Source organism: Punica granatum, chromosome 4, assembly GCF_007655135.1.
Source record: "Punica granatum isolate Tunisia-2019 chromosome 4, ASM765513v2, whole genome shotgun sequence".
Classification (NCBI taxonomy): Eukaryota; Viridiplantae; Streptophyta; class Magnoliopsida; order Myrtales; family Lythraceae; genus Punica; species Punica granatum.
In genome coordinates, this window is record NC_045130.1 from 14,176,653 (window position 1) to 14,195,171 (window position 18,519).

The 18,519-nt window shown below is 42.6% G+C and overlaps 4 protein-coding genes across 6 annotated transcripts; 1 reads left to right on the top strand and 3 right to left on the bottom strand.

Moving 5' to 3' along the window:
- Nucleotides 1–146: 146 nt before the first annotated feature.
- LOC116203970 lies at nt 147–2,662 on the bottom strand. Its single transcript, XM_031535969.1, has 3 exons — nt 2,156–2,662; nt 1,440–1,588; nt 147–1,049 (listed from the first exon to the last, which is right to left on the bottom strand). The coding sequence occupies exons 1-3, from the start codon at nt 2,379–2,381 to the stop codon at nt 366–368; spliced, it is 1,059 nt and encodes a 352-aa protein (XP_031391829.1). The 5' UTR covers nt 2,382–2,662; the 3' UTR covers nt 147–365.
- A 1,829-nt stretch (nt 2,663–4,491) lies between these two features.
- Nucleotides 4,492–7,896, top strand: LOC116203971 (TVP38/TMEM64 family membrane protein slr0305). The gene is made up of 7 exons (XM_031535970.1): nt 4,492–5,037; nt 5,670–5,722; nt 6,433–6,525; nt 6,620–6,843; nt 7,030–7,096; nt 7,423–7,530; nt 7,736–7,896. Exons 1-7 carry the CDS (start codon nt 4,587–4,589, stop codon nt 7,757–7,759), a joined length of 1,020 nt encoding a protein of 339 aa, XP_031391830.1. The 5' UTR covers nt 4,492–4,586; the 3' UTR covers nt 7,760–7,896.
- Nucleotides 7,897–8,145: 249 nt separating this feature from the next.
- LOC116203968 (pentatricopeptide repeat-containing protein At1g71420) lies at nt 8,146–10,731 on the bottom strand. The gene has a single exon (XM_031535967.1). It carries the CDS (start codon nt 10,521–10,523, stop codon nt 8,247–8,249), a length of 2,277 nt encoding a protein of 758 aa, XP_031391827.1. The 5' UTR covers nt 10,524–10,731; the 3' UTR covers nt 8,146–8,246.
- A 142-nt stretch (nt 10,732–10,873) lies between these two features.
- On the bottom strand, nt 10,874–17,515 carry LOC116203967 (phospholipase SGR2). 3 transcript variants are annotated; one of them, XM_031535964.1, is made up of 21 exons: nt 17,126–17,515; nt 16,727–17,005; nt 16,348–16,448; nt 15,935–16,114; nt 15,460–15,615; nt 15,270–15,341; nt 15,019–15,171; nt 14,692–14,742; nt 14,397–14,567; nt 14,120–14,269; nt 13,944–14,009; nt 13,313–13,822; nt 12,969–13,208; nt 12,793–12,865; nt 12,556–12,658; nt 12,213–12,306; nt 12,058–12,120; nt 11,870–11,918; nt 11,627–11,733; nt 11,474–11,520; nt 10,874–11,395 (listed from the first exon to the last, which is right to left on the bottom strand). In XM_031535964.1, exons 2-21 carry the CDS (start codon nt 16,986–16,988, stop codon nt 11,140–11,142), a joined length of 2,904 nt encoding a protein of 967 aa, XP_031391824.1. In that variant the 5' UTR covers nt 16,989–17,005; nt 17,126–17,515; the 3' UTR covers nt 10,874–11,139. The 3 variants fall into 3 exon arrangements, with proteins under 3 accessions (XP_031391824.1, XP_031391826.1, XP_031391825.1); XM_031535966.1 differs by having other exon boundaries at nt 12,969–13,054; nt 13,130–13,208; nt 16,727–17,511; XM_031535965.1 differs by having other exon boundaries at nt 11,627–11,730; nt 16,727–17,515.
- Nucleotides 17,516–18,519: the final 1,004 nt, after the last annotated feature.

The window sequence follows — 18,519 nt, forward strand, 5'->3', positions numbered from 1 at the left end:
AATTATAAGGAAGGAAACAAGTTGATTGTAGCTCTCAGCAGGGGGTCTGTCTTCGATGGCTGCTATACGTAGGAACAGAGTGTTTTGCTTAAGGAAGACAAACTACTATGGAGTACTAAAAAAAAAAAAAAAAATTGGAGCAGACATTTCTATGAAATGGAAGATAAATAATAAGTGTGGAGTTCAGCAACTTACAGGCTCTAAGTAGAAATGGAGAAGGGAATAACAGCAGGACCTAAACTATACTCAGATTGAGATACTACTGTACATTTGGCTTCACAAGGATTCCACAATAGGTCGATCTCAAGCTCGAGATTGGATATAAAATTGTTCTCTTTATTTTAACCATCGGAATGAGGTTATATCTACATGTCTTGCTTTGGCTTTCGGCTCAGTTCGGAGTAAGGTCCGCCCATTAGCTGCAAGATCTCCTCCCACAGACCTGATGAAGAGTTCGACGAGCCACCGCAGATGAGGTCTGAGCTGCATGCAGCAACGTACCAGTAATTGGATTCTATCTCTTCCCTCAGCTGATCAAACTGCCATCCTGCATAGCCCATGAAGAATCTGAAGTCCTGAGGCTTCAGTAGTCCCTTCCTCACCATTGCAGCAGCCTCGTCCAAGCTGTTCCTCGCACCAAAACTTAGCCCAGGGATCACCTCCTCAAACCCAGGACGCTTCGATTTCGACTTCTCCCCATTATTCTTCAGCAAGAACATGCTCGCCTCTAGAGGCCCACCAAAGTACAGAGAACAGTTAGCAAAATAGGTGGCAAGGTCGTGATTAGTTGGATTCATGTCCTTGATCTTCTTGTGAAGCGGGCGGTTGATGACCACTCCAAATGGGCCTTCTTGTGGGTGTCGAGTCCCGGCTCTGAGGAGAAGAACAACAGTCCTCTCAAAGGTGAGAACACCATCAAGCTTCTCAGTGGCAACGAGAACACAGCCTGTCTCAGGCACTGGAATAGGGTGGGCCCATTTGGCGCCAAGAGGTTTGGGCTCATGATTGGCTCCTTCTTGGCTATGGGCATCAGCTTCTACCTTCTCTGTCTGTCAGTGAATAATCTCTTAGAGTTAACTACATAGCTATCAAAATGACAAGCATCGTGGAGATACATGTTGAAATCTTTTTACACACAGTACTCGTCTGCCTAAAGCTTAAAGTAATTTAAGACTGTCAAAAGGCATCTCATTTAGTCAAAATGGTTAATGAACAGGTTTACAAATGTATCTAACATCAACAAACTGAACTTTCATTTTAAGGTATCTCATAGTCTCCCAGTGCATTGATTAGCTAACAGAGGAAGAGGTACGAAGAAAACAGCTCAGAGAGACTTTAAACACCACCCAGTCGTTCGCACTCGCATTGAACAATAAATTTAAGTACTCACACAAATGGCATGCTATCAATTTTCAAGCCAAGGGAACAAGTAATGTCACCTGCTCCCTTCGAAATAGATTCGCCCGGAACTCTCTCCAGTCGAGGTTCAGATGAGACTTCTGGGCAGCAGGGTCGTTCGGTTTGTTGCTGTCAGCAGAATTACTCCCTCTCAAACCATCACCTTCTGGAGTTGACCGATCACCATTCTCTGCACAAAGTCGCAAGTTCTCTTCGATTCAATGACCTACTTGCAGTTTTCAGAAATGACAAAAACCACTCCTTTCAAAAGCTAGTTTATACATTATACAGCATTCTGCCCCAGCAGGTCGCTCAGTTCACCAAAATATAAAAATAAAAAACTCAGCTCCGTCCAACTCAACAATAACCCTCAAGCCAAAAGTTGCAGAGAAGCAAGTGAATTAAGCCCAAACATCTGCTGGATGAGACAAATAAACTGACACAGGTGGTCATTGGAACCACAGGCGTTTTTTAACACTAATAACGGCTGTATTATCATCACCACATTAATCCTGACAAGCGACTCCTGATAATTAATTCATCATGCAAGCTACCTCTGTCGTCGACTTAGCTATTTCTCGACGACCAAACAGGAGCTAGGAAAATGAAAAGGGTCGGTCAAACTTTACGATCACGTCGGGGGATAAATTCCCAAAGGGCATGGGGGAATGTCGCAATCGAATCACCCACGAAGAGGTTTCTGCGAGCAGCAGCCAATTAAACTACTGCGAAGGATGTGTTGCGGCAATTCACGTACCGGGAGAGGGGGAATTGGAGGGGTTCTTCTTCGCGAGAGCCCGGACGAGGAGGGACCGACGGTGACCCACACCACCATGGGCGGCTGGAGAAGGCCTGCAACGCCTCCCGAGAACACTGATCTCGAAGAACCGCAACCCGACCACCGGAGCCTCGCGGTAGTGATTCCTGAGGAGGCAAGGGGTGCCGCCGGCGTTCTTGACGTTGAGAGAACAGAGATCCATCATTCGCACCGGAAAGGAAGCAGCTTTGGAGCTGAATCGAGCTCGGGCGGCGTCCCTCTACGGGTGAAGAAGGATCGGGGTTTGACTTCTGAAGAGGCAAGTCGACTTCTCGTTGGGAAATGTATGATGATAGGAAAGAATTCAGGGGTGGTGCGAGAGGAAGGGAGAAGAGGATGGGGTCGGGATCTTCGGTGATAATGGGGGAGAGGATTGTATAGTACCGGTAACGGATTTGTCGAGAAAAAGGATGAGAGCGATGGGTTTGATCGACTCAACTGTGAAGTGAAGAGAGAGAGAGAGAGAGAAAGAGAGAGAATATGCTCTTCTTCTTTTTTTTTTTAATACATATTACACCATATCACTTAAAATTAACATATATTCTTAGATTTCACGTCACCTTCATAAATGACATCAAAAGATAATTGATGTGTGCATATTTATACACTACAAACGGCCCCCGGGTCAAAATGGGCAGTTTGAGTAATTATCTAGTATATTTAGAATGAAAATTTTAATTTTTTTTTTTGGGATTGGATCGAAACCAAGAATATATATAATTATTTTTTAGATTAATAAGCAAGGTTACCCCTCAGTGTTTATGTTCAGATTAATAGGCTACGTTACCAAGTAACTTCAAATTTTATGGTCTTACGGATCTTCGGAATTGATGATGATCCCTCACCATATGGACTCTCCAAATTTAATCTTGAACATAAGGAAGACGTATTAAACATTCACAAACAATTTTAATCCGAAAACAATGCACTTTCTTTACTCTCTTGGTTGAAATTTTGGTCAGAATTTGATTGAGGGGACACCTTACTTATTTTCTAGCAAGCTTGGGGGTACTCAGTAAAAATTTGAAGGTCAGGGGGTAAATTTCAACTTCTCTTATAGGTCAGCGGAAAAGTGCGTTTAATTCCTGAAAAAAAAAAAGTTAATTTATCAAGTTAGATTACAACTCTAATTTGATCTACTTATCATTCCATCAACTAAAGGATATAACCAAAGAAGGATTAATATGAAAATGAAAAATTATAGAACTTTTTTCACCAAAAAAGAATTAAAAGAAATTAAGTTTTTTTCTAAGGCAGAGAATATCTATTTATAAAAGCAAACAAAATTTGGGTACTCCTCGTGTATGTAAACGTGAAACTTCTATGGTGCTACGTTAGGATCATTATTTAATAAGTAAATATATTTAATAAAATAAGAGAGAAGAGGATGATGGTATAAAATGATAACATCTTACTTTTACTAGGCCCGAACCTTGTACATTGCTGCGGGTCGAAAGACGTCGTTCGACCAATGGTTGGTAATGATCTCGTTGTCCATTTTTGAAAATTTAATTGTATTTTAAAAATATGTCGATCATACGCCGATTTTAGGCAATCGTGAATTAAACGAATCTTTGGATTGTATTAATCCAAAGAGAGGTCATTTTAATTCAAACGGCATGGTTTGAGTGGCTTACCTACTAGTCCCATGACTTCGAGGGATAGTGTGAGTGTGTTGACTCAATATTTTGAATTTTGGATTTAATGAAAAACCCAACTGCAAATTAAGTGATGTACGCCGAAAGTCCATGTCGGGAGAACTTTACCTCTTAGTGACCCGTCCCGTCTCGACCGATTACTCGTGAGCCATAAGACTTTCGGATATGAGGGTGCACTTTGAGAAAATTAAGTGAGGCACGAAAATGTCGGGTTGAGATGGACTTACTGGGACTAATGGGAGAGTTTAGAATGTAATTCAAAGCCCAACCCAGCTCAGTTCATTTAGGAAATTAGATAAATGGAGAAGTTAGATAATACCTTCGTCAATAAATGGTAGATTATGTGGGTACTGCTTCCCACAACTGCTTTCCGAGGTATATGCATGGGCTGAATGCGTGCCACCGTTTGTACTTTGAACCGTAATCAAGAAGGGGCGAGGCAGTCACAACTGGGACCTCCTGCTGTCACAGGTAGGAGGACATCCTCAGTGTATGGACAGACAGATACACACGTGTCGTTAAAGGAAAGGGGAGTTCGCGGAACTGGGAGAGACAAGCGCGGGGACAATAGCAAAGCCCCTCCTTATCGGACACAGTCAAGCTTCCACCCTGGCCAGAAACTCAGTAAGACATGATGGCATGGCGCTCTCTGTTACACAACAGATGAGTGCTTGAGGCCTCTCTTCTTCCTCTCTCAGCCTCTCACCCCAACAATGCACGCTCTCCGGCTGAGACCACCGCTATTGACGACTCCTCCTTCCCGGCCTTCCTCTTCCTCTTCCTCTTCGTCTTCCCCATTGATATACAGCTTCTACCGCTACTCCTCCCCTTCATTTCTCTTCAGCTTCAGACCCAACAAGCGCTTCCACTTCCTCAAGCCATGCTCCTCCCTCAAGCAGTCCAGGAAGCAGCAGACCCTCCAGAAGACCACCGCCCCTCAGAGCCTCAAGTGGTTCTTCGGCTCCAAGGGCGACGGCGGCGATGACAGCGGTAAGCTCGAGGGCGAGGAGGACGCTGGCGGATTGGAAGGCGAGAACGCTGTCAAGGGTACCCTTCTTGCCGGGGTGCTCTTGATTGGCGTCGTGGGTGGGCTCGGCGCTGTTGGGTATATCTACAAGGACCAGATTAATGCTTTCTTGAATCAGTTCTCCACTGTCATTGAAGGTGGTTCCTTTCCTCCTCCTCTTCTCCTAATTTCAATCTCAAATCTGTTGGAATTTGAGGGGCCGTATGCTGAGTATGCAAGTAATGCTCTTGTTATGGTTTTTCTATGATTGGTGTTGTGATTTTGGGTCCGGACGCATTGCTATTTCGAGATAAGGTGAGGACGGAGGAGATCCCGTCGTAAAGGTGGCGATGTTTCGACTCCGATTTGATGTTCTGGAGATGCAGGGGATTGGATAAGCTTCTTAATAATGTCTTTTTTCTTTTCCCGGCAAATTATTGTCCTATAGAAAGCTAATTCTGAAAGAAAGAAGTTTGCTATCTATATTGTCATCTCAAGTTGGCTTTCGTCCCTCGCACGGGAAGCCATGGCCTCCGTAACCCGATGTTTCGTTGAGCTACGGATGCTCATGAAGTAGGAACGGATGGATTATAGCATACCTGTTTGATACCTCTGTTTAGACATAACATATTCTGTTCGAGCTCAATCAATGGCTTCCTTATGCAGCTATGGATGGTCTCTGAATTTATTATTGTTTGATTTAAGTTTCTTTATGCTAAGATGAAGTCGTCGTTTCCAGTCCTTTCTTCGTGCATAGTTACTGATTTTAAACTGTTCTTTCCATGTGCAGGTTATGGCCCCGCTGGATATGCTTTATTTGTCGCTGTTTATGCTGGCCTGGAAGTATTGATACTGTACTCTGGCTTGATCTTCACAATTGCGTTTTACATCTTTTTGGCCATTCATTGAATTTGCTTTGTTAATATTGTTTGATAAGCCTAAACAGATTCCATGACCAATGTGCTGACCCTTATGAGTATGAAAAATATGCTCCCACTCCCTCCTGAGATGCTTGAGATGTAAAATGTAATTACTGTTTCCTTTTTAAGCTTTATCTGTGTTTGGGGACCTGGTGAAGGTCATTGATGGGAATAAATAAGCGGCTGTTCCTTTTCATGTGAATCTTGAACAAAAACGTTTCTGACATCTCTACCAATACTCTTCCTTTTTTCTTCGTTTTTTCAAATTCAACTTCCTTAGCTAATGACACTATCATTTCGTGCAGAGAAAACTAAAAAGCTCTATAGCTGCTTTTTTGTGTTGATGGATTATACAATATTTGGTATCTTATTGTATTCGTAAATACATTTCGCTAAAAAGTTCAAAATTTTGTTTTCGCCTAAATGCTCTATAGTAAAAGGCTTTCGTAAAGCGCCTAGATGTTGAGAAGAGTTCTCTTATATGTTCATTTCCATGATTTCCCACTATAATGTTCCTCTTTTCATGTGATGATCTTGAATAGATTGTTTCACCTTTGTTACATTTCATGAATGCAACTGTATGTATTTACACTCTTGGTTTAGAGAAACTTACAGTGATCCATCTTCTCCTAGGTCCTTGCGATTCCTGCAATTCCCTTAACAATGTCAGCTGGTCTTCTTTTTGGCTCTGTTATAGGCACAATCATTGTCTCCATCAGCGGAACGGTGAGTTACTTGTTCAGTATGTACGAGGCAGTAATTAACATGGCGAATGTCTTGTTTTATAAAACTGTTGTTTTCTTTCCTCTTTGCATACCAGGTGGCTGCAAGTGTGGCCTTTCTAATTGCCAGATATTTCGCTAGGGAGCGCATTCTTAAATTAGTTGAAGGCAACAAAAAGTTTCTCGCGATTGACAAAGCAATAGGAGAGAATGGCTTCGGGGTTGTAACTCTTCTTCGTCTGAGCCCTCTACTTCCATTTTCTCTCGGCAATTATTTGTACGGGCTGACATCTGTCAAGTTTGTTCCTTACGTATTAGGGAGGTACCGAGTCTCTCCCTTTTCTTTCCTTATCAAATACTACAAGATATGTGCATGCATTGTACATTTTTTCTTTTTCACGGTTATGAAGTTGTGTTGCCATAATAAATGCCATGTCACCTTACTATACCATGTCTTAAGATTGGGCTTTAGTTCTGGGACTCATCCAAATCGTCACATTTGCTGCAGTTGGTTAGGTATGCTCCCAGGAACATGGGCATACGTTAGTGCCGGTGCATTTGGTCGAGCAATCATTGTAAGTTGGTTGTTTCTTTCTTCTTACTCCGTTGTCACTATTATGTGGATAGTCTTCGAATGGATTTTCTGCCAAGAATGATGAATACTTTAGATATGTGAGATTGCAAACATTACAGAAAGCATGCACCCCTTATATTTTTCGTCAAATGGCATGGGGAAATTTATATGGACTAGACGTTGGTGTCACGATTGGATATTAGGGATGCTGCCCGCATCATTTTGTATTTAATGGCCACTTCCATATGATAGAATAGAAAGGAATGCAACTGGCTAATAGTGTTTGAGAGGGCGGTTTTAATTGCTTGACCATCTAAAATTTTGCAGCAAGATGAATCCGAATTCGGTTTAACAGGAGGAAACGGCCTATTGACCCTTGGACTTGGACTGTTAGCCACAGCATTAGCCGCTGCCTATGTGACACGACTTGCTAAGGTATTTAGTTCTATTACAAAAAAAATTGTGCTTGGAATTTTTTTTGCAGTTGCATATAGCCAAAAATCTACATATTAGATGAAAGCTCGTCATATAATCCATCTTGCCATCATTCCATTTATAGTCGACTGATTGTTTTGTCCTCATTTTGTCCTTTGGATATGCTTATTGTATTCCATTCTCTCTATTTGTTTTGTGATGGCAGGATGCAGTGAAAGACATCGAGTAGACACCTTTCTTCAATGGATAGCCATACAGATGAAACTGTAAACATTGGAGACGCAATTTTACCCACTCATGTAAAGTGAAGATGCTTTCTCATCATTCAATAAAGCAAAGTTATGATCGTTGCTCACTTTGCTCGTATTTTTATCCTGAAGATTAACTTTACAAGCTAGTCCTTCAGCCTGATTCTGGGCAACAGGTATCGGCCTTAGTTTCAGCAGCACATCTTCAGCTTCCTGAACATTCCATATGCTCCTTTTATACGCCATGTACATATAAGGTGTGTTGAAAATGATCTATATTTCGACTCAGCTCATTTCACGGAGAGACCATTCTTTTTTACGATATTGTCTTGCTGACAGATGATTTTCCAACGGTCATGGGCTGAATTAGAAAGGGTACATCAGGCCATTGGTGCATTAGATTGATCTAACGGACATTCTCCATGAACATTATATCACATATCCTCGAGTTAAAAATTTTCAGTTCAATTACCAATAGTCATTACAAGAGCAAACCCGATTATTGAAATGATGGAACCGGTTCGAATCTCGTACCACAATTTCCTTACCTAGCAAACCTGATGCTAGTTTCATGAAGTTGTGGCAGTCCACACAGATTCTGATGTTCTTCATAATCTTTATCGCCTTCCAAAATCTCCGTTCTCCATTCATTATTGCAAACACCAACGCCAACTTCTCGCTGTGGTGGTACAATTGCTCCTCCTTCTGCTCCTCTTCAATGTCATGAAGAGCCAAGCTTGTTTCGGGCACGTAACCCAACTCCTTCAGTTGCCCAATGAATTGCTCAAGCTCAGAACGTATCAACTCTTTCTGGGGATGCCTATTCCCCCCCGAGGCAAATTCGTGAATCTGACTCCCAATCTCAACCCAGCTTAACCCAGGTTCCTTCCTAACTCCGGACCATCTCATTTCCTTTCGAACTAGACCAGCTTCGTTAAATCTTCCCCCTGAGCAATAGATGTTCGAGATCTGTACATAGCCTAATGAGCGTTCAGGTTCCAACTCTTTCAAGTTGGCAGCAGCTAGCGCAGCTAGTTGTACCACTCCATGTTTCCTGCAAGCACCCAGAAATGCACTCCAGACCACGGAATCAGGCTCCATAGGCATCTGATTTATCAACTTCTGAGCCTCAAGAACTCGACCGGCTCTCCCGAGGATGTCTACCATGCATGCATAGTGATCTAGCTGAGGAGTGATCCTGTAATCTCTCAACATGATGTCAAATATTCTAATCCCATCTTCCACAAGGCCGGAATGACTACATGCTGAGAGGAGAGCAACAAAGGTGGCAGAATCAGGTGGGACGCTCATCTCTGTGGAGAGCCGCAATGCCTCTTGTCCTTGCCCATGAAGAGCATGGGCCTTAAGCATTGAATTCCAGGAAACCAAATCACGAGATTCCATTTCCATGCCCTCAAAAACTTGCTTAGCAAGAGACACGGAGCTACATCTTGCATATGCATGGATTAACGAGTTTGCGACCACTGTATCTCTATCAAGTCCATGTTTTATCACTTGGGAATGTACAGACAAGGCATGCCTCTCACTGATGAGACCACCACAGGCTTTCACGACACTCGAGAGAGTATACCTATCAGGAGCTACATCACCCTTCCGATGGAGCTCCCGAAATAGGAAGAGGGATTCCCCAGGTTCCCGTTCTGCAAAAGCTGTTATAATGCCAGTCCAGAAAACTACATCCCGTTGAGAATGTGAGTCTGTCTCCAAGAAGAGCCTGTAACAGTCAGCAATCTCTCCCCGGAGGTCAGAGTAGGCCTTCACTAATGCAGTGATCACTTCAATTTCCGAGATCAAACCTGATCTAATGGCAAGAGAGTGCAACTGACAGCAATACTTGAGGCCGAAACCAACCGTACGGGTTCCTTCACCAATGGCCCCAGAAGACAAGGAAGAGAAGAGGCTAACAAGAGTGGCGCGGTCAAACCCGACTGGGGTTCGGCGCATCTCAGTGAAGAGCTGAATAGCGAAGCTTCCGAGTCCCTGGAGCTGAAACCCTGCAATCATGGAGTTCCAAGTGATAAGATTGCGGAATTCCATGGCCCTGAAAACGGTCCAAGCCTTCTCAGCCCCACAGCCACTGACCTTGCTATACATAGAGATGAGAGCATTGGCAACGTAAACAGAAGCATCTATGGAGAATTTCAGGGCCAGGGCATGTACCTGCTTGCCACATTGTTTACCATTACTATTGTCATTGCACGAACTGAGCACACTCGTGAATGCGAACTCGTTAGGGCGGAAGTGGCCCAGCATCGCAGAGAAGAGGAGAAAACAATCGTCCCCACAGCCATGTTGAGCATACCCAGATATGAGGGCTGTCCAGGAGACATGGTTTCGCTGCGACATTTCGTCGAACAGGGTCCGGGCATAGGTCAAGTCACCGCATTTGGCGTACATATTGATCAGGTGGTTGGTGAGGAAGAGCCGGTGGTTGGGCGGGGAGAGGTTGAGCTTCGCGGAATCGTTGGAGTTTTGCAGGAGGAGACGGTGGAACGCAATGCCGTGGTGGAGGGAGTTGAAGCCGGCGCATGAGTGGAAGAGGGCGGCGTAGGTTTGCACGTCAATGGGGGGCCCACTGCCCGGATCTGCGGCGGAGGAAGCGGACAGGAGAGACAGAGCTTCCTCGAGGCGGCCTCCCGCGGCCAGCAACCGGACTTGTTCCTGGAGGCGGAATGTGTGGAGGGACTTGCAGAACGATATGGACGGTGACAACGGCGGCGGCATCTTCCGAAAGGAACGGACTTGACGGCGAGACTACTTCCATGAAGAGTGCTGACTGCGCATGGTGATGGAAAATATGGAACAGGTAAAACAAGCTAGTTGGGGCCTGATTCGGGTACCATTCGAGCTCGACTCGTAACATCGGATCGGCATCGAGCTCAGACAAGTCACTGCTTCGAGTCTTAGCCGGACCTTATCAAAAGCTTATAAGTCTGAGATCATTGCGGCGAATTGAGTCTTAAGTTTGATTCCAAGCATCGATAATCCTTAAATATGATACAAGATCAACCTCGAGCTTCAGAGCAGAGCAGCACTACTAGGCTCGGCTCGGGTACACCCCTTGGTCAGGAACATGTTCAATACATATTCATTTCAAGCAAATGACACAATCATTGAACATTTGGTATTCTTTCCGAGTGTGCTGTACAATCCGAGAAAGCGGAAATTGTCCATTTGTTCTGCACAATCTACACTTCCATGTACACAGTTATTTGCATAACAAACAGCACCAGCTAAACAAAACCTGTATCACGATCTTTCTGTTGTAAACTTGACGAGAAATTCCTAGAAATCTGTAGTAGATATACGTGGGTGTATAATGTTCGGCCCCAGAAGCTCCTTAGGCACGGAAGCTGGCGCTCTTCATGAATGTCTTGGCTTTACTAGAGAAACTCCTCACGAGGACCTTGTCAGAAAATGTCAGAGGAAGCTCTTCCTCTGCAGCGTCTCCTCTCCGATCTGACCATCCAGCCCCGTTCTTGTGTGTGACTGCACCAGAAGGCGGTTCAAGGAAGAGGCAGCTCGGATCCTCGGGTATATCTCTGTACAGGTGTTTCAGTATAAACAGAGCTGTATCGAAGTCCCTCCAGTAGTTCCTGCTCAGGAGAAAATAAATGTAAGATAGAGAAGTAAAAAGACACAGGTTGTCCGACATGTTCATGATCAGTACTCACGTGTGCGACCCAATGGCAGATATATAAGGGTGCTCAAATGTCTTGTCCTGCAAAAACACGAAATAGATTTCAAAATGAGAAATGCTTACGGGGTAACAGGTCATAGATAGGTATGATCTGTAGGGAATTGCATGTTTATTTACAGATACGTACTTGAAGAACATGATCAATTCGTCCATCTTCGCTACCAGTAAGTCGCTCTATCATTAGCGAACCATATGATCTCTCATATTTATCCTCGCCATCTTGTGCTGCTTCTGCTGTAATGCAGCAATGCAACAGAGTCAAATTCGATTCGAAACCCCACAGGGAAAAATAAATATGTAAATGTATAAGCAGCTACGAATCGGGAAGAAGAATAGGAGATTTTCTGCCTGTTCATGTCTATTACATTACCTTCTAGACTCTCCCTGTTTTTTGATTGGCACACTGTGAGAACCTTAGCCTGTCAGAAGAAAACGTAATCCATAATTCACAGAATGTGTTTCCCAAGCATAGATTTTTGTCTTGAATATGAAAACATTCTGAGAACAAAAAATAATTAAGGAAGAAAGCTTGGTTTTTCCCGTTTCCAAATAACCTACCCTGAAATTGCTTAAGTTGTCCATTATTGCCTGAGACCGGGCAGCTAAATCTTCGGTGAACTCCTGCATTTGATCACATAAAGTAAGTATATGATCGAGAAATGTTTGCAGAAAGAATCAAAAGAAGCCCGTGATCTATCCATCGACTGTCCCACCTGAAATCCAATGTGCAACCTCTTTCCACCTTTATGGTAAGGAATGATGACTGGGCGCTTGCCAATGTACTCTTTGCAAACAAGTGGTTCTACTCTGAAGATAAAAAAAGGAATATGTTAAATTATATGAAACAACTCATAATAAAGAGCAACCTCTGGAAGATCCTTTAAATATGTTGCATACAGTTCATTTCTTCCAAGGAAAAAAAAAAGAGGTAAATATTTAAACGGATGTTGGAGAGACTGTATTATATCTATAGAAGGAAACCTCTCTTGAGTGGCTCAAATAATTATGCGAGTTTGGTATTTTCAGACAGGTGCAGAGGAGGAGGTTGAGACAAACCTATATGCTACAGGATCAAATGGGTGGAATATGTTGAACATTTGTCGGCAAGCAGGCATCTCTTCAATTATATTCTCTTCATCCCAATAATCCCTTCCTTTCCCTACAGAAATCATGAACAAGTAAGAAACCATTTATGCTGCTGCAGTCATGGTAAATAACTTTTGTGTGACTTCCTTTTTTACCTTGTTATGGTGTCCTAAAAAATCAATTAAAAAAATGGAAGAGAAGCATTACCTATCCCGATGCGGATATTGCGAAGAGCAAGGAAGACACCAAGTGGTGACCCAACAGCAAAAAATGTGTCGACCTAAAATAGAAGAAACAGAGTCTACCTCAGTAACAAGAGCAATATACTAGCCTAAGAGAGTATTGTTGTGCATCACAAGATCCATGGTGTTCCTGCTCTTTACCTTGAATTCAAGCTTTGTGTACTTAATAAGAGGGGTATAACTTTTACTGGTACCACTTTCGTTGGTCATACAATTCTCTTTAGCTCCTGTTCCAGTGGCAAACAACAGTTTAGAAGACATGGGGGAAGCGGAAAATTGGACTAAATTGTACCACTCAATACCTGGATGCGATACTGCATCTGTATCTCTTCCATGAGAGGGAGATTCAAGTTCAGCAACTTTTGCTTTCAGTAGCTCGATCTGTGGACAATAGTAAGTTAATAGACTTTAAGCATTACGGGATGACAGATAGTATTTTTTCGGTGAATATTAGCACAGACCCTGCTGAATCTGAATCTCTTTACCTCTTTCTTCAGTGAATCAATTTCCTTTTCTTTTTCTCTTGGTTTTTCAGACTCCTCGGCAGCCACTGCTCCTGAAGTAACATCTGAGACAGTATAACTCATGCTCGTGGCTTCATGCAACCCATTCCCCTCTCGAGATAGCATGTCCATGGGATCACAGAGGTCTCCATTTACCTGATTGCTTGGGATCACAGAAGAGTCATCCAAGCCTGAAGTTGAAGGTTCAACAGAGGAAGAATACTCTGCGGGTTCTTTTTCTTCCCTGGATGCTGATGGGGTTACCACCGTACTCTCCTCGCTATCAGCAGAAGGCTCTGTTTCATGGACATTTCTACCTTCGGAATTGGTCAATGAGCATGCAAGAGCCTTTTCATTATTCACCGCTGAATCAATGTGATCTTTTGGTTGCTGATATACTCGGTCCATTGGGGAAGGGGATGACAAATTATCTTGGTGACAAAGGATATCATATGAAAGGACACTCCCCAAAGAATGGCCATATATTGAAACCTGCACATAAATATGCACAAAACATGCCATTATATTTTGTTCAAATAGCGATTACGCAACAGTAATAATAACAAATGACTAACAAACTGAAACCCATCCATCAGCTCAAGTTGCTATATACCTTTCCGTCGTACCCGGGGTTTCTTTTCAGGAACTTCAAATATAGCCTATTCAATTGATTGGAAACCTGGAATAACAAATTTCTCATTCATGAGTAACTGCAGTTTGGATCTTACAAAATCAAAGATATAGAGATGAGGATATCAAACAGAAAAAGTAGTCTGAGGCAGTAATTACCGAGTCTATAATATCCTGACAATAGATGGGGCTCATGTAGTACAATACATCATGAACTGTTGCACTGAGCATGACTCGTAAACCTCTAACACCCTCGAGAGTAATTTCATCAACTGCAGCTTCACCACTAAGCTTCAAACCCCTCCTCCACTGCCATACCAATTATTATTAGCTAATGACATACATATGTTACTTATTTCGAAAACATACGTACGTTTGTGCAGTTAGCGAGCTAACATATAAAATCAAAGACAAATGATGTACCAACATTGTTTACCTGACAGGGGATGAAGAGAACTCTCTGAGCACCACATTGGTATGAAGTTAAGTGCCGTTCAGCTAGACTTGCCGTGATATGCCGAAAATTGGTCACATCATCCACCAAGTTTGATTTTTCCAACCTTTGACCGATACCGTGAACCATGAATACTACATGCCTGACGGGAACCTGAGATCAAGTAAAGCAAAATTTTGAAAAGGGATTAACTGTAAAGTACCAGAAAATTGAAAACTATCCTAAAAGAAACATCATGAACCTGACCAATCAGTTAAATGGTAAAAGGAGTATATACCTGGGAACAGTAATCATCCATTTCCTCCTCCTTCTGTTGGCGTAATTCTTCCTAAATTAAATGCAATTGTTGTTTAAGCATCATTAAATTTCATAATCTACGATATATTTCTTGCGTGAAATTTTGCACTACAACCATCAAATCAAAACTGACAAGCCTACTTAATTCATTAACTATGGCAACTACAGATACTTATAGCATGGGATAAGATATTTAGGGGAATAAGATCGAATACAATGGCATCGAGAACAATCAATGACTAGAAAGTTAAAATTTTCAAATAAGTTAATTCTGAGCATATGTGTCTCCTTGACTTCCTTTTATTACCTGTGTTGGTTTAGGTGATTGGGATGGGGAATAGCCACGTCTGAGCTTAATGCCGTTTCCACTTAAGCCAACGACACTGGAAAAACCCGAGGAGTCAACATTGAGCCATGCCTCCCAGGTATTGTCTTCTCCAGTGAAAAGTGCATGTAATCCCTGCGAAAGAGGGTCGCAGCAAAAGGAAGTTTAATGTTAAGAGAATAAACCTAGGAGAAAATATTGACCTTTTCCTTTGAAATAAATCCATGCCATACTGGTGTAGAGCCTTGTAAATCCACTCGAGCGGCAAATAATCCCGATGGTTGGAATGTTCTCCTATGCCAGACCTAAATAGAAAAACATCCACGACTATGAGTGGCAATTCTAATGTAAAACAATTATAAAAATATGATAATTGTTTTTATTTCAAACAACAGTCATGTAAATCCAACAAAAGTGGCTGACCTGGCATCGATATGCAAATTCTAACTGCTCAGCAACATCTTCACGGAGTGGAAGCCAGTCAAGACCTCCTTTGCGAGCAAACCAGTGTCCTCGTAAGACGCGGCGATTTTCGCCATGCCAATAAACAGGAAAACAATGTCTTCTTATCAAGTCAACCTGTAATATCAAAGATCAGATATATGCTTCGATAAAGCAACTCCATATGGTTAAACAGGTACCCAATGCACGCACACACCCACCTATCTAAAATTGCAGTCCTAGATGACATATTTTCGGTTCAAAGTGATCAACGGTAAAGTCACGATACAAGTAACTAATTCCGGGCTAATTACATCATTATGACAGTGAATCATAAAAGATCCAGCAGCCAAATTGGTTGGTAGATGCTACCTAACAACTTAACGAAACAGACATGACTGAAGTGGAAAGAAAGGGAAAAAGAAAGAAACTAAATGAAGCGAAACAAAGATTTTACCTCGTATAGGCCTCCCTTCACAGGAACACCAACTCTCTCCTCCGCAATTGCATAGAGTTCAGTTGGTTCATCAGCTTTAGCAGCGGATCCTTTACTACTGGAAGCTGAAATACGAGCTCTTGGTCCATCGCTACATTCTGCAAACTCTTTCCACCATTCCGAAAGCAACTCTTCTTCTCTCTGTGAGTTGCAATTCGCAGGTGTAACTCAAGATTCGAAATGCAATTACACTGGAGCTGATTTTTGAAAAACAATTGTATGTTTTCTTAGGATAGTGCTGCAACATACTCTTCCCGATTCAAATGTAAGAAAACTGAAAATTTAGAGAGCTAGAGCTTCTCATAATCTCTCTAAACATGGAAACCCCAGATAAATTACTGCAACTAACAGACTTTGGAGCTCAGAAGGACAACCTGCAAAAAAGATGCCTCTATTGCAAGAGAATCTCTCATACCAAATCGGAAATATTCGCTCTTCCCAACTACCTCAGCGCGGGGAACAGAAGCAGCTAATTCTGTAAGGGAACAGAAGAAGTGATTAGGAGCGAGGCCAAATAACCTCGATTACCTCAAATGCTCAAATCTAACAACTCAATCTCATTTGTACACCTAACACCAATCTCAAACAATCATGCCGTGCAAAAGAACTCAAGATGTTAAAACAGAATACCGAAACAGTCTAATACCAGCATTCTAATGACTAAGAGTCGTGCAATTCAAGAAATGAAGTACTGCTCTACTTCTTCCTTAGACTACCAGTTCTACAGAACAGGAAATTCAAAATCGAACTCACCATTCTCGGCCAAAGGGACCTTGCAGAAGTACCACCGGACATCGCTACCATCGGATGGACTCCCGGTCTGAGCGAGATACTTCTGACGACCTTTACTGTGCTCAATAACATCCTCCAACCTCGCAATGTTAGATGGCGTGTTCCTCAATAAATCAGGGGATGTCTCTTCAATTCCACTAGAACCAGCAGCCTCTCCCCCTTCCCTCTTCTTCCCATCACTCCCCAAGTCTGACGTCCCATGACTTGCCTCAGAATCCGCCATTGTAATCAAATTCCCAGCTGATCAAATCAAAGCTCCCAACTTTAACCAACCCGGAAACCAGCCCGCTATACCGATAAGATCATCGAACTCGACTTCCCAGCTTGGGACCCGTACGGCCAAGAAAGAGCAACATTTACCTCGGAAGCAGAAGGGGCATTCAATTGAGGGAGGAATCGGTATATGCTCCGGTCAAATTGAAGTGTCCTCAAGACGATGCCGACCGCATCAACGATACATGCAAGCCCATGAAGCTGACGGAGCACTGCGGTGGCGACAATAAAAAAAAAAATTCTTTTCTTTTTTTACACGGACGAAGTAATTTGACTGTTAGGGCGCAAAGGGGATCGGAATTCTGAAAGGTTCCGGAGAGAAACTGAAGCTGGGAAGAGCGGAGAAGCTCGTCCTCCACCTTTGCTCCGAGGAGAATGACAGATTGGAGAGTTGAATGTCTGGTGGGAGAGAGCAAAAAATAACCAGAGAGCAAAAAATAACCAACGACCGACCAACACAGAGAAATGGCGGTTGCTCCTCGTTTTCCATTTTTTTTTTCTTTCTCCTTCTCATTTCATTCGCAACCTGAAGAAAGGGATTTAAATAGAAAAAAAAAAAGTAAGAACCACTACGAGTTGGATTTGCCTTTTTTCTTTAATAATAGAAAATATTTATTATTGAAAGAAATTTACATTTTAATGAACGGAGTTAGCTAATTTGAATTAGTCGGGTTTATTAATTGTTGGATATGAGAATGCCCACCGAAAACAAAAAGGGAAAAAGTAATTTTTTTTGAAACAATTCATGTTTGGTCCTCAATCTTATTTCACCTTTTCATTTCATCCTAATCCTATTTTTTTTTTCAAATTGATCCTCAACATTACGGATTTTATATTGTTGGTCCTTCCATCTACTTTGCATCCAAAAAATCAATTTCTATCCAAAAATATTTTTAAAAAATTAATATTATTAAAAATTAGAGAAAGCTAATAATATTTTTTAAAAAGTGAATAAGAGGATCGGAGTGAGGAAAGGAGAGGGGGAGCGGGTCGGCTGGAGCCTCGTTGGGGCCATTCCTCCTCCGACAAGATTGTCGATGGCCTCTATCATCACCTGCAAGCTCGGAGGGAGAGCTCCTCCCTCAAGAATCAATTTCTAGTTGAGGTCACTGGCGACCTCGAAGGGGAAGGGGTGGCCACCCCTACCCCCAAATTATAGGGTTCCCAATTTCGGTTTGGAACCCCTAATTCTTGGGGGAGAGGACCTCGTCGGCGGCCACTCCTCACCCTCCGCGGTCACCAATGACCCTTGAGGCCGCCGTCGATCTCAGAGGAGGAGGAATGGCCACCAATGAGGCTCTGCTGGCTCCCTCCCCCTCTCCCTTTCCCTCTCTGATCTTCACTTAATTGTTTTTTTATTAGTTTTTAAATAAAATTAATTTTTGAAAATATATTTTGGATGTGAAAGTAATGTTCGGATGTAAAATTAGACAAAAGGATTCACGGGAATAAAAATACGTAACATTGACAACGAAGTTGAA